Source organism: Ciconia boyciana, chromosome 3, assembly GCF_034638445.1.
Source record: "Ciconia boyciana chromosome 3, ASM3463844v1, whole genome shotgun sequence".
NCBI lineage: Eukaryota > Metazoa > Chordata > Aves > Ciconiiformes > Ciconiidae > Ciconia > Ciconia boyciana.
In genome coordinates this window covers 93,243,638-93,269,734 of record NC_132936.1, presented here as the reverse complement: position 1 = coordinate 93,269,734, position 26,097 = coordinate 93,243,638, and the positions used below count along the sequence as shown (strand labels likewise).

Sequence of the window (26,097 nt, the reverse complement as noted above, 5' to 3'; positions counted from 1 at the left end):
AACTAAACAAGCCTCCTGTGAAATGGGACCCTGCCAGCTAATCTTCCCCGCTACTGCAGAGGGATGCTAACTGTGAAGCCTTCGGTATAGAAGCTCAGTAATGCTACCAATTACTTCACTTGTCCTTTTAAGTCACTGCTTCTCACCTACAAATGAGCTGGCAATTATCAGACTCTTGTTTGAACCAAAACATTACATCCTTATGCCTACAGCTGTGATAACCCACACCTCCATGAGAGAGGAAGGCAAGCTACTCTCTGACTTCCAGCAAGCAGCACACCATGCTCCACCTTGCTGCTAACAGGCTTCTGTACAATAGTGTCTAGCCAATCAAGGATACAACACAAGTTCAGAAACAACCTTTCTCTCTGTTCAAAGCCCAGGGTATCCATCACTACAAGAAGAGAATTGGGTTGATCTGGGAGCCAGCTGTAAGAGCGTAGCTCTGTGGCCATCACTCTGCCACTGGCACAAGAGAGACTGCAGCGGAGCCTTCCCTTCCCTGATACCTTTCTGCTGCTGTGCTACTTTTTCCCTATCAATGGCACCAAGCCCTGGGAGGCGGGACAGGAGCGCAGGGTGTGGAGCAGTTGTACGCACAGAGGGAGAGCCCAATTGAAGGTGAATGGAACAGGCAGGCAACCAGGACCACACAAACTCAAGCTTTGCCAAAACAAACTGAAGAGGTGCCCTAGTGCTGGCCCTGCCCCAACAAGCTGTCTAGCCCCTTTCGTTACTACAATGCTATAGTCGGGTCTCGACTAGCACAGGAAAAAACAGCTCCACAACAGCGTAACTGCTCTGCGGGGCAAACTGTAAAGTACGGGGGGAGAAAGAGAGAGAGAGGGAGGATGTGCACCTCCAGGAAGGACCAGGCGAGCATAGTTTGAATCTGCTTCTCCACCAACTCCCAGCAGGAGCTGGTTCAGCATCAAGGCAAAACCACCAGCCACATGGGCTGGCAGACAAGCAGAGGCTTCCAGGAACAGCTGCACCCATGGGTCCACACGTTTCCATTGCAGAGGCGCTCAGAACAAACACGTCAAAGGCCTCCCTGTCTCTCAGCACACAGTTCCTCGGCCTCAAACAGGACTGTCCTGCTTCCTACCCCAGAGCCAGCAACTATGCTACCTGCCATCTCATCCCCACCTACCTGGAAGAGATACCGGGATTTGAAACCTACACTCATAATCTGCAAATTTCCAGAGACACTGAAATACTCACAGTGTCTCCAGGCAACCTTCCCTGAAACAAGGACTTACAAATCCAAAGTGACGACGTGTCCAAACATTTCTGGCCACTTGTCTCTGAATCAGCTTTCCCCTGTCAGCATCCAGCAGCATCTGGCCAACAGCTCCTGAAACATGAGAAAGGAAACTTGGTGTCAGTCACCTATCAGCACAACACATGGAAACAGCCAGGCATGCGCAGAGCAACCCACAGCCAGGTGCCAGGGCAGGAGTCAGCAGCAAACTGCTGCACCATCAGGCTACTATGAAATGCCAGGACCCTCCAGTGAAATAAGCTCCTTTTCTTCACTGTGTCCCAGAAAAGGAAGGTCTTTTAACCATCTCTCCACTGAGCAGGATGCCTGTACAGACCAGTAACTGACCTCTGAAAGGCAGCTGTTTTTTCTAGATGGCTCCAGAGGTCACTGCTTCCCCACCTGCATTCCTGTCCAACACCAGGAATCCAGCCTGTTATTCTGCTCCAACCACCCTGCTACACGAACCTAATTTTGTTCTGCAGATTTCCCTGCACTGAACAGCACGGTTAAGCCCTCCTTGCTTACAATACCTAAGCATCCTTTGCTACCACAGAGAAAGAATCCCAAGATGGCTCAATTCACCACACCTCTGTTCAGAGAGGAGCAGATGCTCTCTGCAGAATACAGGGACCTTGTGCTCCAAAGCAGAAACAGATATAGGTAATACCCAGAAATAGAAGAAGGCACTAGTTCTGCTCACCACGCTATTCACAAGCCTCTCTCTTAAAGAGCTTGCTGTCAAGTCCACATTCTGACTACCCTAGAGAAGTTCAGCTTTAGCCTGGAGCTACAGCAGGAAGTAGTTCTTCAGCTATTCTAATTAGCACTGTAATACAAGAGGAAACTTAACCTCCTGGTTCCTTTTATCTGTCCTTTCCATCTCTCATCAGTAATGTTCCTTAACATTTACAGTCCTCTTCCTAGCAGACTATCATTTGCAGTAGCTCCAATTCTACTGTCTTCAGGCTACTACCCACTGTAGTTCCAGTCTCATGTCTAAGCTCACTGACAGTTACTGCTTCACTGGAATGGCTCATTGAAGGCTACAAGGCTTGGGCTCACACTGACCAGCATCAGCAAGTCACATCTTCCAGGAAGACATGAACAGACAAAGGGCTGGAAGACTGCAGTAGAAACCTAACAATTTGCTTTGTTAATGCAAAAAGCTGAGGATTCCTCCACCCCCTCACAAAAACAACACACACACAACCTCTTTCCTCTTCACAGTGAGGGATTGCAGTGACACAATGACTGAGTGCAGCTGCAACAAGCTTGACTCTAGCTGTTTTTACCAGAGAGCATCCCTCAGTGTAAAATCCACTTGCAGAGTAGCTATGTTCTCTGTGTGATCTGAGAAAGGCAAAACCTTTACCACACACCAGGAACAGATGTGATCTAGCACAGAATTGCTTAAGACTATTCTGTACATGGCCCACAGAACTAACAGCCACTTGACATGCATGCAAAACCACAACACTACCCATTAGCATCACTTTGTCTCCAGTAACAAGAAAGAGGTCCATAGCATACAAAAAAAGTCCAAAAAGGAACCCTTTGGACAAAAAGGGAAAGCACCAAAGGAAAAAAAACACCACAACATTTGTAGGCACTTATTGTCTTCCTGATACTTGGCAAGTCCCTTGAGGACTGAGGTAGCTAATGCTTAGCTTTGGTTCTAGAATGCACACAGTTTCTGCCTGTTTGCTATTGCAGCAGCTGAACATTCCCTGCAAAGAGGCAGAGGACTTGCATGGTTTTCCTCATCACCACCTTCTCTCGTGCTGCCTTTTCTGACCTTATAAAACAGCCTGCTTACCAGTGTTCAGGGTCAGCAGTCTCCCTTCCTCAACAGAAATATGGTGATTATGTTGCAGAGAATGTTTCTTATTCAGGCACTGTGTCATCTTTCCAGCCTTTTCCTCTTAAAAGCAGCATTTCTTTAACCTTGCTTTTTATTCAGAAAGATAAACTTGTATGACAGAGGGAATACATTCCATAACACAGTCAGATTTGTTTCTAATGCAACACTACAGAAACATTCATTGGCTATCACAGAGTCAGTGTACTCCAAAAAACTCCAAATGCAATACGCACATGTAAGAAAAACGCTGCTGCTGTCCTGTGCCACATATCTGACCACCACAGCTAACCCAGAATTTTCACTCTCTGTGCGCCAACCTGTACTCCAAATGCATATCCAATACAGGACATTGGCACATCCTGCTTTAGGAGACAACAATGTCTCTTCACTAGCATCGTGAGAAGCAAAAGCAAGAGAGACTTGTCCAGTTGCCTTCCTGTGCTTATGGATAGAGGCAACCTTGGCCTCCACGTGTCTCAGGCCAGACTACGTGAGAAACTGCTGCAGTAAGCCTGATCAAGACAACTAATCAGCGAGATGGATGATGCAGTAACTGCATCAAGAGGTCTTGTCCAGGACAGACAAACAAGCTGTGTGAAATTAAAAGCAGCACCTGTAGACTGCTGGTGTCGAGTACGATGGAAAAGGACTGCAAGGTTATTAAAGGACACTAACATTTAGTGAGAGAGATCTTTTCATTCAGAGAAGGCATCTCAATTAAAAGTATGTTCAGATCCATTCTGCTGCTGGCTACTTTGAAGCTCATTTTAAAATAAAAGAATGACAGCTCCTAGTGCAGAAACTCGCATCTCAGTTCTGCTTGTACATTAATGCTCACGATTCAGATCTGAGTAATAGCATTATAGTGACTCTTGGATTAAAATCGAGTTTCAGGAGGATTATTGCTCATTCCTGCTTTTCCATACCAATTAACCTTGACTGTTAGGCAGAAACCTCTGTTCCCTGCATGGGAACAATTCCAAGAGCTATCAAGAAAAAGGGGTCAGGCTAGCTGTTGAACAACAGTCCATGTAACAAGCCCTACTTAACACCTAACGTATTTCCAAAGAAAATGAAATCCCTAGACTCTACAGTCTTACATAGTTCTTGCTGAATGTAAATACCACCAGACATATCATGTGTCTGTCATACCCATTGCACCCTGCGGAAGTCTCTTAAAAGTAATCAGAATCGCACTTTTCTTACAGTCCCTCTCCCTCCTTCTACAATACAAAGACCCCAGTCCCCCTAATTCAGTTGCACTCCATATCCTTAAGTATGCATTTTATTATCTACTCTCTTTGCTGTGTTAAGACCAGCTTAGCTTCCCTAACCCTTTCATAAAAGCCAGGACAGATCAGCATTGCCCAAGAAACAGTAACATCGCTAACATGTAACTGGAATAGAACACAACAGCTGATTAACATCTGAACAGGAACAGGACGGGAAGCAAAGGACCCGAATCCAATCCCCAGAAGGAATGTTAATGGACAATAAAAATACCCAGGGGAGATTTTGACCAGGAAATGAAAGCTAGCTTTCTAATGCATATAAAAGCATAGAACCACCTTTAATGGCTACATCTGAAATTGCACAAGCTCGGCAAAAGGTCATTTGCCAAGCCACCTTTACCACTGACAGCTACAATGGGGGCTAATGACAGCTTCTCATCCAGAAACACTGACACAGCAGAAGCCTGTTTAGTTTGTTCAGTGATCCTGTTAGCTTGATCTCTTTAGTTTGTTCAGTGATCCTTTCAACTCTCACAAAGTGGTTTAGGCTACAAACTTACAGAGTCTCTTCGTCTTTGCACCTTGGGTTTCATGTCCTTCCCCACTCTATCTTCTTACCTGTGTTCTTCTAAGACTTTCCATGGGAAGACTTTTGGAGCATGTTTCTCAGATATTTAAAGAGATGTATACCAGGCCATTAGAAAACAACTCATGGAGATTAGGAGAACTCTCAAAAGATCCTGAAAATAACTGTCTGAGTCCTGCTAGAAAAAGCAAATCTTGATACTCTAACAACAGGTATCTGGCAAAACCTGGTAGATCACATGAGAGAAATTTGGGAGCCATGGCCTTAAACTTTCTCAAACACAAGACTAGGGAATGGCTACAGCAAGCAAACATTTGAAAAGAAGTGAAGGAGGGAGTGGGTGAACATTTCTACAGAAAATCAACATGTAGGAATTCCCTTCCCAGGCCTCTGTCAGCTCCAGTGCTGTGTAGGAGGGGAAGAAAAGGGGGAAAAAATATCATACATTACCTTCCTAGAACATAAAATCAAAAGGCATTTAATTAGGACAAGGTAGGAACAGCTTAAATTCTTCAACCACTGAGAAGCAGACTCTCAGTCCCTGTAAGTATTCCCTAAGTCTCATACAACCCCCAGCAATTAATATCAGCAGTCCTCTTGTTTCAGCCTTTGGTTTCAGAAGTTCTGGGAAAACTACAGTCTCCAGCTCCTCAGTGCCAGGGACTGAATGTCACTGAGCTGTCCCTCTAGCAGAGAATACAGCAATGCTAGAGAATGCTCCATTACTGCAACCTAAATACTTGCCTCAATACGCTCTCCAAAACATCCCCTCTGTCTAGGAGTCGCAGTGATGGACAGACGGCTAACACACTATGCAGTATCTACACAGCCAGACAATGGAGCAGAGCACGTTATTTGCATTATTTACAGAGGACAGATGGACAAGTTGTTGCAGTGACCCAGCCTACAGAGCATCTGCAATGTCGAGGAGGCATTAAGTCCAGCCCTGATGCTTGCAGGTGCTGGCAAAAGCAAATTTCAAGAAATGAAACGGCTGTTTACAGCAGCCAGCTTTATTCTGAAATGCTATCACTACAACCACGCTTGCGGAGTAATTCACATGCCAGTTTTGTTCCCACAGAACCTTCACCCACAAGCAGAAAACACAAGATGTATTGACTAGATTTATCCTTTTCAACAAGAAAGAGAACTGACATCTGCAGTACTTACGTAGTAACCTCTTCCTTGGCCATGAGTTTTGTATGTATGTAAGTCACTATACATACTGAGGCACATACTGGGGGGAGACAGTGACCGGGAAACAGCACAAAATTGGGTGAAATTTCTTTCAAGCTCTGCCTAGCTGTAGAAAAGTCCAGCTTAAACCTCAGCCATCTGAATCTTTTGAAACATTAAACATTTGCAAAAGTTTTGAGATGTTGCTTTGCTGCATACACAGCATGCTAACCAGGTCTGCAGGCACTTTTATTGACAGGCTGAGGAAGAACCTTAAAATAACATTTCAGGGGTCTCACATCTGTTCTAGACAAGAAAAAGCCTAATTTATAAGGGGGAGCAATCTACTTAATCAAATACTATGGCTAAAAGAATGACCAAGTTGTGCAAAGGCTTGCAATGATCAGTTTGCCCATCCTCCACCAACATGCACCACAACAGGCTCTTTCATTCCACGATCACATGGCTGCAGCCAAACATGACATACTGTTCAGCAAGTAATAAAAAGGATCAGCTTTTTCCCCAAGGTCTTGTCTACATATACACTGTACTAAATTAAATTGACTTAGAAAATAATGTAAAGCAGTACAACCCTCCTGGGTAAATGTTCTTAATTCAGTTTAAGAGCACTTTACATTGAATCAACTTAAGTTAAATAGATAGATACAAGACACAAACTAAGTTAAGGATGCCTATACAAGAATGCTGCACTAATATAATCACAGCTGTTTCTAATCTGATTAAGTTAAATCAGTACAACTTCCCTGCAATGGCAAAATCCTTACCAATATTGAAGTTAACCCTTTTTTGTCCTTTACTTCCAACTAAGGTTTTGCTGGGTTTTGTGTTTGTGGTGTTTTTTTTCTTCCAAAAAACCCAGAGTGACATCTCTCTCTCAGAATCAATATAAGCTAACCACACTACACAAGGTATATTAAGGTATTAAAGGTATTGACGTTTATATGACTTGAAAGTTTTACTACTCCTATGCCAACTAAACATCATAATAACGCTCAGACCAGCACGGCATAACATTTTCTCTACTCTCTCCAAGCAAGAGGGGAAGGGTGATCACAATACTTGCATTGTGTCCTGCTTTCCATACACCCACACAGCTTTTACTTGCTGATGTCCAACATACCCGGAGTAGTTCAGACACCAGGAAGGCAATGTTCCCCACTCACTCATTCCTAAGGGTATGGCTCACCAACAGCTTATCTGAGCAAACTGGAGTGTGGAGTTAGAGCACGTTATCTAACTGCCCCCAGGCATGGTCTTACTACTGCCCCTCTTCCACCAAAATATGAAGTTCTCTTGCTAACTGTGGGGTAAGCACATACACAAAACAAGTCTGAGGTTACAGACCTAACGTGCCACAAATTCCACACTCTAAAATCACCTCTACTCTCCTCAGTTCCCACAGCATTTCCCCTTGAAACGTATTTGTCAAAATTAAATTCCAGCAATTCCAAAATTACTGAGGTTTTTTCCATTCCTCATTCAAAGCTATCTGAACTGTTCCTCCTGAATATCAAGACTTAATTTATCTTCATTCTTTTGGTACTCTCACTTTCATCTCTACCTGCTTCTTCATTCAGGCCTCTTCAAGCTCACTTCTTCACATCCACTCCAGCAACGCAACCATCACCCTCTCCTCACTGCCACCTTATACTGCCATCTCTGAGCTACCATATACAGAATTAACTTCCTCTTCAGTGCAAGTTTTCCATGTTCAGCATGGAAAGACAATAGCGAGAATCCTCTCAGAGCCCCTTGCAGAGAACTAAATCCCTCATTATCCTTCAGAAACTAAATTGTGCCACAACTCTGAATGTAGTGAGCTGTCACTTCTGCCGAGTACCAGCAGCAGCCATGAAATCAACCAGAGTTGTAAGTCCATTTAATTTATTATTTTTTTGAAAGAGCTATTTTGAAGCCCTGATCACATGGCAACATGGACTGTAGGTACACACAAGAGTTCAGTTGCTAAGGGAACCACACTTCCACATTTTCTATTTTACGAGATTTAAATTTCAACTCTCAAAGGGCTGCAGGCACATTTTCGCAATAAACTGTTTGGTCTTGAGTCTCAGATTCACATTGGTAGCTTCTAGCAATTATAAGGTTATGTGGCCCCACACCAACTCTAGGATTCATGCTCACCATAAATACATGCAATGAGGAAGGCAGGAACAATTTCCATTCCATAAGTATTAGTGCCTCCAATAAATTGAGGCACTAGGGGAAAAAACAGCTTTGTACACTGTTTTGCATGAAATTCCATGTTAAACAGCCTCAGCTGTCATAAGAATGGAACTGCAGGAAAATTCAGTAAAATGCAGCCTTATTTCTTGCACCTAAAACAAGAGTGATCTGGGATAGAAAAGAGAAGGAAAGTGTGCATGAGCTAAACACCTACCTGACAGCAATTGAGTTGAATAGCCTGCAATGCCTGCAATTCTTTGTAAGTACAAATAAAGCAGCAACCCTGATCCAGTAGTAGGAGAACAATATTTGTACTATACTCAATTCTCTCTGCTGCTGGGGTTTAATCCCAGCAAGAATCGTTTTGGTTTAATTAGCTTTTCCCTAGCAGATGGTCAGATGTGAGAGGCAGAGAATGGTACAGGCTTAACTGTTGGGTGATTGTGCAGCTGCATCTGTAGCTGAACAGTTAAGCATGTCCAGGAGTCCAGCTGTAGTTTGCACGATACAGTCCATCTCTGCCACTAGCCAAATGTCAGCTTCCTCTTTCTCCAGATTATATATCAGTAAGAGGCACTACCCAAAGGCAGGCAAACAACTAACATGCAGTCTCACCACCATCCCCTTTCTCAGACAAAACGCTCAAACCTTAATCAACTGAAAGTCCCTCTTTCTTTGGTGACAGAAGCACATTCAGAAGCATTGCCATGGAAACTTGAGCCATCCTCTGTGCTATTCATCAGAGAAGATCTTCCAGCACAGAAATATTTTATGATCTGTACGGCACTGAATACAGACAGCAGTCAGTATAATGAAGTAAAATTACAGACTCCAGCATTGTGTGAGGACAGCAGTGGGTCATTCTTCAACCAAGCCGCCTGATCCTCGCTTCACCTACAACGAGTAATAGCTCATTATAAGCTGGCAGGGAAAAGCAGTGTAGCACTAAGAGAAACAGAAGTGGTGTTAGAGGAATAAACCTATCCAGCCAAAGTGAGAAAAGAGAAAGGGGTTCACAGCCTCTTCCCAAAGCTGGTCAGATCCTGCCACTTTCCCCTTCCCAGAGGTTACGAGTGATGTTGCTACTGACTCCTTTGCAAAGCAGGAATCCTACCAGGAACAGACACCTCCCACTTAACCCAAGTCACAGCCATTGCCTACTCTGGAGACTGCATCAAGTATTCCCCATCAACTTCCACTCAGCCTCTGCACCCAGGCACAACGTGGAGTGTTAGAGCACCCACACCTACATGCTGGCAGTAGTCATCTCAACAGGCCACAAAGGCAGAACAAGGAATGGAGACAGCTTTCAAAAACATGCTTTGGGCCTAGCAGATTCAGAGCCTGAGCCAAGGGCAGGAACAAGCACAAAACTTGTCTCAACTCTGTAAACAATAGAGCAGCATGGCTCCTGGAGCAGAATGTAACCCTGGAGCATCTTCTCTCTTTTTTGTGGTGTGGCCCTGTAGTTAATCTGCCTCAGTTTGCCTCATTTGTTTTTTTTTTGGTTGTTTTTTTTTTTTGGTTGTTTTTTTTTTTTGGTTGTTTTTTTCATGATTCTCTTAGAATAAAATCTCTTAGCAGTTCAGTGGTGCTGAAGACTGAGAGTTCAGTGACAGAAATACAACACTGTTTAATCCAGCTTAGGAAAAACAAACAGATACACCCACCCGTCCTTCATTGGTGACCTGTATAAAGCACGCAACTGGCTATGGCTCTTCTCTCCCCATTCACCTGCGCTCCAGTCAGTCCTTTTAAAAGCAGGATCCTAACCACAGCAGAGGGGACCCACACCTCTACCCCCTGCCCTACAGGCTGTACATGAGGAGGCTGCCTGTCACCAGCAGTCACAGACTGCACTGCTTCTCCTTCTGTATATGCTGTATTGTACCTCCTAGGTTCACCTTCCTCCCTTGGGGGGGGGATAACCACAGATGCCCCACCTGAGACCAAGCAGGGTTGCTTCAGCTCTTCTCTCAGACACAACCCCTCCTCGGGGCAGAGTCAGAGCTCTCATCAACCATCTCCTTCCACATTTGTCATCATTGCTAGCACCAGTGTTGTTCTTCAGCTGGAGCTAATAATGAGCACAAATTGTCTCAAGGGGCAATTGCAGCAAAGGCCCAGCACTTTAGTTTTACCACAAGGTCAGCTTGTCCAGACTAGCACTACATCCCCTGCTTAGCATTGCTCTTGTAAAACTGAAATGCCTGATCTTTACTGCCGTTATCCTTTGGGATAGCGTAAGCCTGCTAATTATTCTGAGGTTAAGGAAAAACATCTCCTTTTTAGCTCTTCACCTCCACAGGGCTCCTCCCTGTAGACCCCCCTGTAAGTAAGCTCTATGCACCTCTTCAGAGAGCAAGCTAGGAATGATAGTCGAGCTGCACATGAAGTCACCTATCCTCAAAGGGGCTCTAACCGAGAGCAGGGGATGATCAGCCCCAGATATCCCAAAGAAAGCAAGCCATCATATTCCAGGTACCTTTTTTTTTTCCTGGTCAAGTGTCAGACTAAACCACTTAAAGAGCTAGCAGCTCACTGCTCGTCTAAGGGCAAAGAACATGGATGAATGCCAGTGTAAAGCCAGGCAGATGTTGCAAAGATAAGGTGTTTGTCCAGTGCTAACAGCAAGCTGTTCGCTCATGCCTTTGGCCTCCTGCAGCTGCACGAGCTCAGCTCTACGGAGTCCGTGACTCTGGACTAAGGAATGTCTCAACTGGAGAAACACTACATCTGCTGCCGCCTCAAGGTGCCCGAGGATCAGATCAATTCCCAATTTTACTGTCCAGCCATAGGCCTGCTTTCTGCTCTCTGTCCCACCAGGGGGAGATCTAGCTACTTAGTGAGGGTTACTGCTCTAGCCCGAGGAGCACATCTCCCCAGCAGAGGTGTTTGGGACTGGACACAGAAGCACAGAGATCTGGATTCCTACACAGTCCTGAAGGCCAGCAGGGAAGCCAAAACAAGGAACTAGTCACTTTCTCTCCCCAACATACTAAAACTCACTCACAGGAAAGAAAAAGGCTGCGAATCAGCCCTCCTTCCTCCTTACCCAGTGTCGCATCCGTTTCGTTCCAGCTGCCTTACGCCCTTCCTGGCAATCAGAAAGTGACAGCAGAAGCAGTATTTAATCCTAAACGAGACCTCCATTTTGGCAGTCATAGCCTATATTGCACGACAATTGCATTGAAACACCCAATGATTATACACACTTAAATGTTCTATCAGTAACATTCCACTTTTAGACTTACTTATATTTTGCTACACCTCATGTTACCACAGGGTATGTTGTTCAGTTTGGGACTGCAGAACAGAGGAAGGAAAACGAAGATTCAGGCAACAGGCTTTCTCGTCAACACCCAAGCCCTAAAAGTCAGGTATGGAGTCAGTGGCAACTAGCTTGAAATAAAATGCACAGTTTACATGAAATCAAGGGAGAAGAGAGCCCAATGCAAATAATTTCCAACCGTTTCACAATGGTAAGAGTCTTTTGCAACAAGTAACATACCCCTAATCACCTCTCATTGAGATCCTGCTTTGAAAAGTGATACATCCTTCTCAAGAGAGGGTGGCATGGACCAGTCTGGTAACAGCAGCTCTGCAGCAACTGATCCTGAGACTGTTGCAACAGCTAAAAAGCAAAAACTACGCTATAAAGCCAGAGCACTTCTAAAAGCCAATTCTTGCCTGCCTCCTACTGTCTAAGGACAGCAGTAGGGGGGTCTTCTGCATAAGACTAACTTTAATATGGAAATGACTGCCAGGTCATAGAATTTCAGGCTACTAGAAATTGCCAGAAGGGAAACTGCAAGTCCCAAAGATCAAAGCAAACTGGGTAATGAAGTGAACAGCCCAGGACTTATCCAGGACACAGAAGATGCTCTGCTGTTCTTTCCACAAGCCTTGCCCATGGGCTGCCCCTACTGACACTGCCAAAAGGGACCATGTTTCCCTGTGCCAGGCAAATGAAAGACACAAAGAGGGCAAGAATGGCTTGCATGATAGGGGCACAGAAAACTAGTGACCATTTCTCATGGACATAATGTCAAGGATCCCAAAATAATGCATCTGCATCCTGATCTGCCATCCTTCACCAAGCTTCCCGTCCTCATCTCTTGAGGTACAGCCAGAAAAAGGAAGCTTTTCCAGAAGAAGCTGGAGCAGTTCAGCTGCAGCACATACATGTAAGAACATTTACCCACCGACTGGGGGAAGCACTCCTGCCCGGTTTAAATCCCAGAACCATTCCATCTCCAGGAAGACATCTCATGTACAGTTTCTACTGAGCAGAGCTTGATGGCACAAGCCACTCAATCATCTACTGATTGCCAAGAGCACACAGGCTGCAGGGGGACAAGCCAACCTTAATTGGCCTTATCAGTGTAAATTAAACCCTACAACACACCCAAGCAAACAGCCAGTTCCTTTGGAAGAGCAGGCATGAGTTATTTTGCTGCAGCTATAAAGGAAACATTGCTGCTAGGACATGCCCCTGAAGTGACTGTGCCGCTCAGCTCTCCCGCTGCATTCCTGGGGTTGTTTAGCATGGACTCAGCTCCAGCCTTTCCACAAGCAAGAAGTCTGAACCCTGAATGCCATCTGCGAACACAGCCAGACTCCACCTCCTGCATGCCTGCAGGCCACCAGGTGTGGCCAGGAATGGCACAAGCTACACACTAAACACACCTTTGATGTGGAGCTGAAAGCATGTAGCCAGGGGGCATGAACAGCACGCCGCCCGCCGCCGTGCTGACTCCCAGTGCAGGAATGTGCTGCAACCACAGGCCAAGGAAGGCAAACACATTGCATTCCTCACCAGGCAGGGAAGGAAAACAAGCAATAAGCCCGCACACCCACCACGCTCCCCACGCATGCCAGCCCTGCCACTGCCAGGACCCCAATGACAGCTTCAGCCTCAAACTCATCTGTGGGAGAGTCCTCAAGTTCTCCAGGTAACTTCTTGAGCCATGGGGCAAGAGAAACAGAGCAAGGCAGGAGAGTTATCAACTGGGCATGCAAGCCACAGGGAAGAGAAGAGCTGCCGCCAGGGCTGGGAAGTAACCATGTTCCAGGGCAGGAACAGAGAGCTCTGTGCAGTAGCCTGGGAAGGGAATTTCCCTGATTTTTCCTATAAGACAAGGGGCAAACATAACACTGAGCCTTGTTAAGCTAAGGGGGCAGAGCTGAATAGGAAGCTAACTTCAGGCATCAAGGGTGCTTGGAAGGATCCAGGCCTTTTTCCACCCCCAGGAAACCACTCTACCTTAAGTCAAGCGGCTTCTCTGAGATGGAGGTACTTCCTCATGACCGGAAAATCCTTTTGTAAACACTGTCCCCACTGTCCACAGAAACAGATCTGATCTTCATTGTACCTTATGCTCCCCCTACAGCGCTGACACCTGATCACTTATATGATCAAGAGAAGAGAGACTCAATGTACAAAAACCCAAGACATTAAGTAACCTCTTGTCTCGGGACCTCACTATTTTAGAGTCACAAGCAGACCCTATGCTCTAGTCAGAAAAAACACTACTCCTCCTTCACGCAGCGCTGCTGCAAATCCCAAAGCTTTCCAAAGAATTCACAGTTCCCAAACACAAAGTCACTCTAAAGGCAAAAAGATGAGGATGCATGAGGAGGTGAAGTTGTCAGCAGCATTCTCAAGTCCACAAAAGGAAGGCTGTATTCTGACCCCCATGTTCTGAATCGGCACTTACTTTGTGTAATACAATTAATCAACGCACTCCTAAAAACCCATTGCTCAGTGCTAAGGGCCAACTGTGAGACTTAATAGCCAGTGTTCTCTCAGTGCCAAGCAGGAAAGCCAACGCTCTCATGAGCACTGTAGCAAGAATATATCCCACTTGAATCTACACCAATATCCAAAAAGACTGCCAAAAAGAGCTTCTATCTGCTGTGCTTCACAGAGCAGGTTCTGAACTTCAGCAAAGCACAGGGATGCCAGAAAGGAGCAGGATTTCATAAGGCAAAAATGACAGAAACTATTTAACACAAGCAGATATGGCAGAATATATATTCCCTTCTAATTTCCAATAAGCAAAGAGCACGCACATGGAGGGAGCCCGGTGCTGTCACTGCACAAAACAGTGTCAGCAAATTCAAAGAACACCAATGAAAGGTTGAAACACTAATCTCCAGGAACCTGGACAGGGAGAGGGCAATGTAGCCACAAGCTCCAGAAACATGTCGATGCATTTAGTAAGCTGCCGGAGCAGGGACAGTTTATAAGGCTGTGGCCCAGCTGCTCCACACCCCACACGTGCATTTCAAGGCCCTCACCGAGGGGAATGGTCTGGTATTAGGTAACAAGAACAGACCAGGTGAAGTCCAGTAGACTTTCCCATGTCCATTAAAATTCAAGGCCTCAAGCTACCTCTTCCCTTCCAAGCCAGTAAGGTAGGCTGCTGCAATAGCTCCAGTACTTGGAAGAAAGAGGCACGAAAGGCCAGATTTACCAATAGATTTATATCCAAAGATATAAATAGAAGCCTGGCAGGATTTGCAAAAGCACCCAAACAGATTAGGTGTCTAAATCATCACATGCAGGAGAAAGGGCTTCTCCACTTCTAACCACTCCATACCTCTCCAACCCCAGCCACCACAAGAAAACCCGTTTCAGAGAGGACGGAAGCCCCTGTTGCTCTACAGGTTGCCAGGGGCCATCCCTGTGCAATCCACTTCGATGGTGACAGCACCCAAACTCCCACAAGTCTCAACAGCACAACCTGCAATGGCTGCAGCTCTCGCAGAATGTAGGTCTGCCTGTTTCCCGGAATAGGAGCTGCCTCTTCAGCCTCTCCTCTCCCTTCCCCCACTACATCTTTATTTTTCATATACTTAATATATTGTTTCAAGGTACAACCCTCATCCTGCCACCGGTGGGCGGGTGAGTGGGGGAAAGGGGCCCTTTATAATTGTAGTGTTGCAATCTGCCAGCCCGGCCAGGCGGCCTGTTCCCGCCTGCACTGTATTAAATACCTTATAACTGATTACACCCCCATGGGGCATGATTAGCAGTCTTCAGAGAACAAAGTCTACTTTCATAAGAATAAGAACAGACACGTACTGCTAACCTAATACACAGCTGGGCAGGTGAGGAAACAGGGAAAAAAAAGGGGGGGGGGGGGGGGGAAGAGAGTTAACTGTACTGCTAACTCTATTCTTTCCTTCCCTCCTCTACCCCAGCACCCCTGAGTTGAGATTTCCACTGCCCTGAATTGTTCCCTTCAGACCTACCCAAGAAGATTCAGGTAACGTAAGCTCATAAACAAACTGCCACCTGTGGAAGTCAGGCAAAGTCCTAACCTGGAGAGGTAAGGCCTTGAGGCAAGTGGATTGAGCTTTGCTCTGGGTGACAGCAATTCCTTCACACCAGTTCCCAGGAAAAGGGAAGGGTGAATTCCAACAGCAGCATCAAAAACAAGGAGAAGGAGGGAAAGCTTGAAATACAACCACATACCCACGCCCCTCTCTAACCTCTGTATATATCTGGAAAGTCTCTATAAGAGCACAGCATCTAATTCAATCTGGACATTAAAAGCTCTCCAGAATCAGGTGATTTTTTTTTTTTCTTGTGGGGAGAGAGGAGGCAGCAAACAGGAGGAAAGCCCTCTCCATCTGAGATAGATAATAGGGATCCCCAAACATACACAGTCCACGTGCATTGCCGCAACAAAGAACCAGCCTGATGGAAACTTAGCCAATCTGACATGAAATGGCCTACAACTCATTAGCAGGTGCCTTCCAAATCTCAAATGCCCACACGAACAGCCACAAACATTATTTGGTGCTATCTGGCCTCCATCTCAGCAAAGCGCAAAGAATCAAAACAGACTGTACAGCCTTTCACCAAAAGGAGTAAGAAAAATGGAAGCAACTCGTAGGCTCAAACAAGCCTAGGATGAGCCCTTCCAGCTACTCCCCCCAAACCTATGACAGAGGAGAGCAGAGTGGGAAGCTCCAGGAAAATGGTCTTATTTCAGAGGGACGCCTGTGCAGCAGCTTCAACAAAATAGTAAGAACCCTTCTTGCTTTACCCAGAGCCCACTGGCTTTGCCCATGGCCCCATGGATGCTCATGGTACAGTCTGGAAGCACTTGTGTTCAGCTGATGCATCTAGAAGGGGGTGCCTTGCTGACACATTCCACCTAGATTCTAACCCAACCCACCCAAGAGGATTTGTTGATGGAGACACCAACCCAGCTAAAAATTATCTACTTGTATCTGCTTTACTCAGCAGCTGGTCCTTCAGCCAGCACATAGGAGGTATCTGAACTGTACTGTCTAGTCTCATTTGTACAACAAAATCTGCATATCCTCTTTATTACAGAAAGACTGAAGGCACCAACTGACTTGAGGCCCTGATGTACTCAGCACTGATGTGAAAGCATCAATACATTTAGAGTTATCAAACAGATCGCGCTTCCAGGGTTTGGACAAATGGGAGGTTTCACCATAAACACAAGTTAGTCATTAGAAGCTCCAGGAGGTAATTTAAATTATCGCAGCCAGCACAAAAATAGTTTTACTTTGGGAGCTGAAGTAGCAAAGCTGTCATAAATCCAGTAAAACTTTTCATAAAAGCTGAAAATTAGTTGTGAAGCCCCAGATGGCCTTGTATATAATTTGATTCTGCTACCATGGGCTAACAAAAGGGAAACCACCCTTCACACTGTAAAAAAAAGACCCAAAAACTCTATCATCCTTCAGCTCCTAGGAGACAGAAGTAGCCTGCTTGGATTTTGTGTGTGTATATATATACACATGTAAAATATACAGAAATAATAAATATATAAATAAAATTTAAAAAGCACACAGCTAACAATGAATTGTTCAATCCCCCACCGTGCCGGGCGGCTATCAATCAGGCATCTGAGCTCAAATTGGAGCACTGCAATCCAATGCTCTCCCCTGGCTACTGTACCCTCACAGATACCTTGCACCCACCCCCCCATTCCCAGAGCAAATTGCCTTCCACTGCAGAGAAGCACTCCCGCTATTCTGATACCGGTATTCACCACCAGGGCAAGAGACCCTAATTTAGCCCCGCACGGGCCTTCTGCAAACTGCTAATCCCCAATACACAGCTGTTTTTCAAATGTACGGGCATGAGCAAACCATAAACGATTTATGGCGCGTGGCAGGAAGACTCCTGGCTCCCTGCGTAGGCGGGGTTTTGGGACAAGATCATGCTTGGACTAATGTTTATATTGCAAGTTGTCAGTTGGGTAGTAAATCATCTCTGGAGCTGCATAGTAATACAGCTCTCCCTATCCAGCTGGAGCCTTGACGACACTGAATCCTGTTATAGCCATTTCAGATACACCTGGGGACCTATTTACAAAGGCATCATCTAATCAAGGAAAAATGGATACACTTATAAGTAGACCCTACAGAAATTCTGCAGCCCAGCAAGGGTGATTTGCTTTCAGGAATCAATCCAACCTGGTACGAGAAGCTTCCCAAAAATGACACTCCATACTAGCCCTAGAAGAAATTAGACTGAGTGCCTACACAGACATCTACTAACAGACTGTATCACTAGCAAAATGCAGTCACCTGAGAAAATCCTTCTGAGCAAAGTTTTTGCTTCCTAGTATTTACATAACCACAGTGCAAGCAATGCTTAGGAATTCCATTCTAAAAGTTCAGGAAATATATTTTGCATACTTTAGTGCATGACATGCTTTCTGCTCAGAAAAATGAAACCACTTAAAGGTAGGATGTGAACTTGAAGTCCATTCTCAAGAAAGGTTACTTAACTCTAATTTTAAACAAATATCCTGCCATTTTCCATTATTTTCTTTTCCCCCATTTGAAAGGGCTATGCACACAATACACTGGGTACGGATCTCCCACAGGTAAAAGGGAAGGAGGAAGAGTTCTCAATAAGGAAAAACTGATAAATAAAAACACAGAAGAAAAACCAGAACAGTAGAATGAACTGCAATCACTTTTCAGTTATGTGAGACGGACCAGATTTCAAGTCATCCCCCTAGAATATTTTTAACCTTCCCATTGGGCAGCAGCAGAGTCCTCACTAATGAACAGCAAAGCTACAGGATGAAATCTGATTTAGGAGACAATGAAGCAAGGCATGTTTGGGAACTGTATAGAGCTTGTGCAGCAAGACGTACCCAGGTCTAAATGCAGTTACCCTGAGTAGCATATGCTAAAATAATGGTCAAAAACCTTACTGCCACAACGATTATCTAATTATTATCTTGGGAAAATAATATATTCTTTTGAAACAAATGCTATAAAGTAAAACTCGCCTAAGGCTCTTTATGAGCCTAAGTATAATTCCCCAATAGTTAGAGAAACTACCTCGTCTGTCCCTTTTGATTTCAGAACCATTCATGCATGAGTGTTACATTAATGCAGCTGGACAACTGAGACTTTAAACACAAGAGTAAGAAAATCCAGTTATGACTCCTACAACATTGCCAAAGCCAGCTTTACTGCAGAGCCAAAATACAAATATAGAACTCAACCAAAGACACAGTAGTCACTGTGGGACTCTTGGTTCTGAATTTGCTGACCTCTAGAAATCAGAAATTTAAACCAGTTCTCTCTTGCCACTAGCAGCAGGTCAGATCCTCTGTGCCTAAAAACCAGCCTAACCCTTGCAGGAAACCTTACTTTCCAACCCTGACCCATTTCACTTTCTCAGCATCACAGAACTTATGTGAAAGTTAGCAACCCTCTACTCACAGCCATTACGCCTGCCACAAAAGGGTTACATTGTGCTCTAAAGCATATGTTGTCCCCAGAACAGCCCATAGGGAGGGTATCCATACAGGGATCTCAAGGTTTGCACGACCTGTTCCTAGCTCTGAAACCCCACACACACACACTCTTTCCTGCAGGAGTTCCCCTTGCGTTTAGGCAGACATTACAAATAAACACCTTTTTATACATATCTCCATACTACTGCCACTTACCTTTATTAGCCTATCCATCAAACCGCTTGTATGCCTACTTGACCAAGCAGCACTGATGATTCTCTTGATCCTCAACACAGATTGGACATGAGCACAGGACACAGACTGTGTATTCCTGGACACTAGCACGTTGAGGCTCATGCTACAACATACCAGATCTCACTTGAACAGCCTTAAAGCCCTTCCTTTCAGCCGCCTTCCAGACTAAAGTCCACTACAAGACTGCAACGTGGAGAGGCCAAACTCCACACATTATTTTGCCTCTTACAAGCAAAGGCAAGAAGCACAAAGCGCTTTGCCTGACCACTCAGCATGAAGAGACAATACTTACATGTCTTCACATTCATGAATAAGACAGTCCTCATCTATGGACTGCACTATCTTTCCAAGGACCCTGCTCTCCTCCAGCTTAAAATCCTCAACTACCAGGCCTAATCAGAGCAACTGGAGTGCTTTGTGGGTTTGTGTTTTTTGGTTGGTGGTTTTTTTTTTCCTAATGCAGTTATCACAAAAAGAAAGGTTAGCGGGCAACCTAACATAGCAAATAAGTGTGATTCAATACCTTGCCTCTGACACAAGCCAATACAACGTGGTTTAGAAGATGGAGCAAGAAACCCCAGTGGACAATTATGGAACAAACTGCCCTTTCTTCAAACCTTTACCTGTTAGAGATTGGGTTATGTCTGAAAAATACACCTTCTAAAACAAGTTCTTTAGCTACAGCAAGTCTGAACATTTCCACTCATAAGTGCTTGATCTTTTCTGAATCCCGCTCAGCTCTTAGCCTCAGTGCTATTATGTGGTAGTGAATTTCCACAGATTAGACATCATGTGAAAATACTTTAAAATCATTATTCAGTTTGATGCCTATCAGTTTCACTGAATTGCGTTCACCTCAGCTGAAGAATACATTCCAGCCTCTTCACCTCTGCACAGCAGTCTTCCTCAGGCTTGGCACCCAGCATTGTTGAAAAGCAGAGGAAAACTGAGCCCACCCAAGTGATGCTTATACTGCATTCCAACCATTGCAATGCTATTCTCACACTCCTACACGGCCTTCCACACCATTTCCTTCCTAAGCACAGCTCCCAGGAGGACAATCCAGAGAGGGTGGCTCATGTCATTCCAAATATGAGACAGCCTGCAAGCTGCTGCTCTTGGCCCTCCCTGAGCATATTAGCAATAAGACCATACATGAACATTCTGACAATGAAGAGAACAATTTCCAAGACTGGAACAAACAAGGGGGCAAAAGAGAGAAGATTAATTTAAGTCAAAGAAGATTCAGCCAGGTAAGGTGTTACAAGCTGCAGAAACAAGCAAACTGCTTCTGGGAAGAGAAGAAAGGTGGGGGGTCTCAGAGTGCCCACTTGCTTTAAACAAGGCAGGGCATGACTTGCACTCTATAGCAATTTCACCATGCTACAGAATACACAGGACAGTGGATCACACAGGGGTCTGCTTCGTTTTGAAGTGACAGCTTGGAATATCCTTTTCATCTCTCCTCCACCAAGCTTTACTAAAGCATTCAACACCACAGTATCCAAGCATCTTATAGACACTTATGGACTCTTCCTCAAATCCCCAATAAGATGGGCGTTAATCATGTTTTGCAACCAAAGAATGAAGAGCAAGAAACAGTAACAATCTGAACACATTCACACAATAAATCTGTAGCAGAAATTAGGTATCCTACATTGCAGTTCAGAATTCTGACCGCAGGGTCATCCTTCCCCTCCAACCAGCTGTAAAGGTACTTCAATTTTTAAAAGTAACATTCTTCCTACTACAGTTACAGACCCAGACAATCTAGATCTAAGGAAAAGCCCTCAGGTAGGGGAACTGGCAGGGAAACAGGATGGACAATTTCACGCCCTAAGGCATTAGCCCTGTTTGCATAGATTATGCACATAGTTCCTTTGCAGTCTTGTGTAAAATGAATTTCAGAGAGGATCGTATTTACCCAGTTACTAGTGACTTGAAATACACACAGCTAGCACAAATGCCACAAGCATTCACTCTCTGCATAGCTCAAGGTGTCATACAAAAATTATGATATCTTCCCAACCAAAGCCTTCAAGTAAGGAGATGAACATACCCAGCTTCAGAACCTTAAATTTACTCGCAAAGCATCAACCAAGTTGAACAGCTAAGAAAATCTGCTCTGTTATGACAATTCCAGTTCTTGACAACCCCAGTCAAAAGAGCAGAGATGAGTCAAAAAGGTGTCAAACCAGACCCTCATTTCTTAGAGGAGGAATCTTACCCTCAATCTGTATCACATGCAGACTCATTTGAGACCCCTACATGTTATATTTCTCCCAGCAACATGAAAGGCAGAGGGTTATTAGACACTACTACATTACTCTTGTCACACTGTGCTGTAAAAGCTAGGCCCTTGCTAACAAGGACACAACACAGTTAACTCGTGATGATCTAACCTCCAGAATTATTTCTCGGGACTATGCTGTGGATGTGGTGACACATGGAAATCTCACAGAGTCCAGCTTTCAGTGGATCCTCCATAAAACATAGCAGACATTTTAACAGGTTAGGGAGCTCACCTTCAGAAAAATCATCAGCCTCCAGAACTCACAAGCATCAAGTCTACTTCAAACAACTACCAAAAAATACAGTCACATTTTACTGAAACTTGTTTATTTTGCTATTGCTCAAACAGCTTAGCTTTCTTCACCTTTTTAAAAGCACTTTATATGCCACACCAGCTGCCACAAATCTCTTCTCCAAGCTAGCTCTGGTACCGTTCACACCAGCACGTTGACCCATCACTCGTTGTCCCATCTGACTTTATTTATCCTGCTCTGGGACGAAAAGGGGGCAGACCTGCAAAGGACTCTATCTCTTTCAAAGCTACAGTCTATTTCCCCTGCATACTATGCCACATGATTGTACTTAGAGTGGATGGTAGAGATAAGAATTCAGGCTTTGAAAGCTGCAAAGCAAGTGACTTAGCAGCAGCCAACAAACTACTTGAAACAGACTGGAAAAGAATGCAAGGTCATCTTTGGTTCAGAAAACTGGTTTGAGGAGGCAACAGGTCTTGGCATGTAACTCATCCCCTCCTGACCCAATGCCTTGTTAATATTAAAGATGAAGACAGCCATGGGCTGCACTTTGGAACTCTGCTGGCCCTGCTGAAATGCATTCCCATGATTTCAAGAGCACTGGGTGCCTGGGAAGGAATTAAAAGCCAAAAGCTTGTGATACCACAGCTAAGACCTGCTAGCTTAAATGCTGATTTAACATCTAGAAGCTGAAACACACTGTATGCAAAGCACTGTTGGGATATGCTTTCTGCAGTGATTCACTAAGAAATGAAGAAAAAATAAAGGAGTTGTACTAAAAGTGATTTGACAAGTAACTGAAAGGTACAGACAACTCAAAGGACCAGCTGCTGGGTACCAAATAGGTGCCCCTCTAAACTGGATCTCAACAGTGAGGTCAGGAGAGGACAGAAAGGCCAGCAGTACACCTGCACCACCCATCAGGGGATACTTAAAATACGGGTGGAAAAAACAATGTGGTGGAAGAAATAACCTAGCAGAACAGAGAATCACCAGAATTACCTAACTTTGGCATTGCAATTATTGTAAGAGCAGGATCATTGGAAAGGATTTCATTGGGATTCTGACTGGGTAGACCTCTCGTGATTACACAGAGAACACAGCTACTTCAGCACTGACAGAAATGACTTTAGACTGCTTCTCTGGATGGCACATAAAGAGCTTACATCTTTTCTTGAGCTCTTCTTCCCAGGGGCTCTTACTGAATTCTTCAGGGTCACTCCCATTTAATTGACACCCCTAGCCTCTCAATTCCGGCAACGCAGGCCTACTATGATGCAGAGAACACCACAGAGAGGGACAGTTTTTCAGGTATGTGGTTCATATATTCTCAAAAAATTCAAGTAATGGGACCAAAAGAACAGTCTGACTCAGCATCAGCTCATTCCTGGCTTTCTTACCTGCTGTCTGATGCTTCAACAAGGATTCATTGCTTCCTCTTACGTAAGCCCTTTATCCCAGTTCCTTCTCTGAATCTGTAAAACAGAGATGCATACCTCTGAAAAGCTTTCTCTGGCACAGAACTACCTATATTTGATGGATGATTCTTTTCAGCGGACAACCTCCACCTGGCATCTCTCAGATCTAGGTCATTCTCAGCCTCGCCAGACTTGCATATCGTTTGCACACCCTGATGCCTACCAATGCAATCTCCTGCCCATCTAAAAATCCATTTATTAGCACTCAATCTTTTACTCTGTTCCATGTGTGCTCAAGCCCAGAGCCAGATGCAGGTCAGTATTTATTGTTCACCAGTTTTTCTTTAAAGTCTTCCCATGTTCCCAGGGGCTGCTCACTAATTCTACAATAGGAAGCATCCCTTGCACTAGAGAGGCTGGTCCAGGCTGGTAGAGAATTTCCCATTCCCCCTTGCTAGGTTTGGCACCAGGGGAGTGCTGCTCCCTCCCTTCCAACTCTGCCTCTCTCAGTTATACTCTGGTTCAACACACACATGCTGGCCCAGACTTGCTCCACTTCGCAGCTCCTACTCCAGCAGCGCTCCCTGCGCAGATGCTGCTTTCTCATCCTCCACACCACCTACCTCTCCCATCACCCAGACAAGGCTACACCCTGCGTGGACCCAGTTCGGGCTGCCGCTTCGTGCCTGCTCTGCTCCCCACCACAGGTCTCCTCCCGGGAGGGAGAGCTCCCTAATGCCCTGAGGGCCGAGGCGGTGGCACTACCACCCTCCCCCAGGGGAATGGTCCCTTCCCCAGGGCCGAGGCTGTGGCCCTACCACTCTCCCGCACCCGGCCCCGACCTGCCGCCCGCCCCGCCCGGCTTACTCCCCCTGCCCACGGTGCGACCCGCCCGGACCCGCTGTCCTCGGGGGACTCGACACCTCCTCCCGGCCCCGGGCCACACGCGGGGACAGGGAGAGCCCCCCGCTCGCAGGGCGCCGGCCCGAAGCCCACCCGGGAAGTCCGGCGAGGCCCGGGGACGAGGGGGGCCCCGCCCGGGCCCGGGCTCGGTCCCCAGCCGGTCGCGCTCCCCGCTCCCCGCCCCCGGGGCCCCAGCCCGGCTCTGACCCGGTCGGGCTCGGCTCCGCCCGGGGTCCCAGTGACTTTGCGGCCGGTTCTGCCCCGGTTCGGCCCCGCCTTGGGCCCGCCCCAAACTTTGCCCCCGCTCGGCCCGGCCCCACGCTCTCGCTTCAGGCCGCCATTTTGCCGCGGGGCACGCCGGGTAATCCGGCGGAATCCCCACGCCGCAGCGCAGCTGCGTCATCGGGCGGCACGGGAGAGGGCGGGGCCAGGCGCGGCGGCGGGCGGGCGGCGCGTCTCTCCCGTCACCGCGGCAACGCGAGGGGAGGGCAGGGGAGGGGCGGGGCGGGCGGCGGGGGAGAGGGGCGACGGGACGAAACCAACGGGGCCGCGCGGGGTGGGGGGCAGGACGAGCGAGCCCAAGTGCCAGCAAGGGGGGGCCGGGACGGTGCCCTCCCCTCAGGAGGGGGCGAGGCGGGCCCCTCTGCCCTCTCTACCGGCGCTGCCAGCGGGCCCAGCCTGCCACCGGGCCGGGCCCGCTTACCCTCTCCGGGCTGGTGGGGTACGGGGCCATGGTAGCAAGCGGCGGGTGGCAGCTTCGTGCGGGTCCGCGTTTGTCTGGGAAAGCTTTGCCCGGCTGTTGGGGCTCCTTCCCCGACCGGCCCCGTGGAGAGGGCTCCCCCCGTGCTCCCCAGTCAGAGGAGGCTCCCGTGAGGCCTTTGCACGGCTGTGCCCGTGGGGACGCTTGGGGACACGGTCACGCCACGCGGTTACATGTGGAGGTTCATATTGAATAAATCTCCCGGATGAGACAAGCCGGCTCACAAAGTACCGCCGAGGGCATGGCACAGGGATAGTCCAACAAACCGGGACCCGTGTGCCCTCAGGTAGGACACTGGCAGGGTTGCAACATCTGCGTCTGTGTTTAGGGACACGGGATGGGCTGACAGGCTGCTGTGTGCCTTTCGCTGCGTGGCTCTGGCAGAGGCCTCTCGCCCGGCTGGGGAAGGAGGCAGAACCTGCCCCTGCCCCTGCTCCTGCTCCTGCCCCTGCTCCTGCGCTTGCTTCTGGAGGCTCCAACAGAGCAGCCAGGCTGCAGCCCTCGGTCACCTCACGGGCTACTTGCGAGGTTACACAGTTGTCCCGTATCAGAGCAGACCTTGCAACCTCTGAGCTGATGAAGATGACAGAAAAACAATCGTATAGGCTGCTTACGGCAATTAGGGCCTGTGGGTGCGCTCAGGACCCCAAAGTGGGCTCACAGTAACTGCAGGTGATCTGCCCTCTTCAGGTCTTTGCCAGGCAGGACAATTCACCGGGAGGCAGGGTCCAGGATCAGCTCCTTCCCCTTGTTATGTTCCTCAGTCCCTGAGAAACACCCTGACACTCTGCGGCATATCGCAGCCTGTCACGAGGGAAGTATAATCCCAACCGTGGGGCCAGGTGGAGAAGGGGGGAGAGGGGGAGAGCAGTGAATGGAAAAATCCACCTAAACCCCCCAAGGACAACTGCCTGCTTCTTCAAGGATAGGGGCTGAGGACAGTGTGTACCAGCCAAAGGTGGACAAGAGCTAGTCAAACCTGGACACAATTTAGGTAATGCGCTTTGGTCTTTATTTGCAAAATCATCCACTCTATTGTTCTAGCCTTGGGACTTCAAGAAGTCAATACATTTTAATTTTGAACCAAATGACCCCATTTATTCTGCTCTGAGCTCACACAGGTAATTTGTCCATTGC

General features: G+C 46.7%; 1 protein-coding gene across 3 annotated transcripts in view; it reads right to left on the bottom strand.

The window, feature by feature from the left end:
- The window catches only part of TJAP1 (tight junction associated protein 1), a 40,517-nt gene extending 15,972 nt beyond the window's left edge, over positions 1–24,545 (bottom strand). For 2 of the 3 annotated variants that reach the window (XM_072856637.1, XM_072856635.1), the window contains exons 1-3: positions 24,408–24,545; positions 23,280–23,354; positions 1,263–1,357 (exon numbers count right to left, since the gene is read on the bottom strand). Coding sequence is in view for 2 of the 3 variants with exons in the window: in XM_072856635.1 (XP_072712736.1) it covers positions 1,263–1,343 (81 nt within the window). In the remaining variant the exon portion in view is untranslated. The other variant, XM_072856636.1, reaches the window with a different exon arrangement.
- Between the last annotated feature and the right edge of the window lie 1,552 nt (positions 24,546–26,097).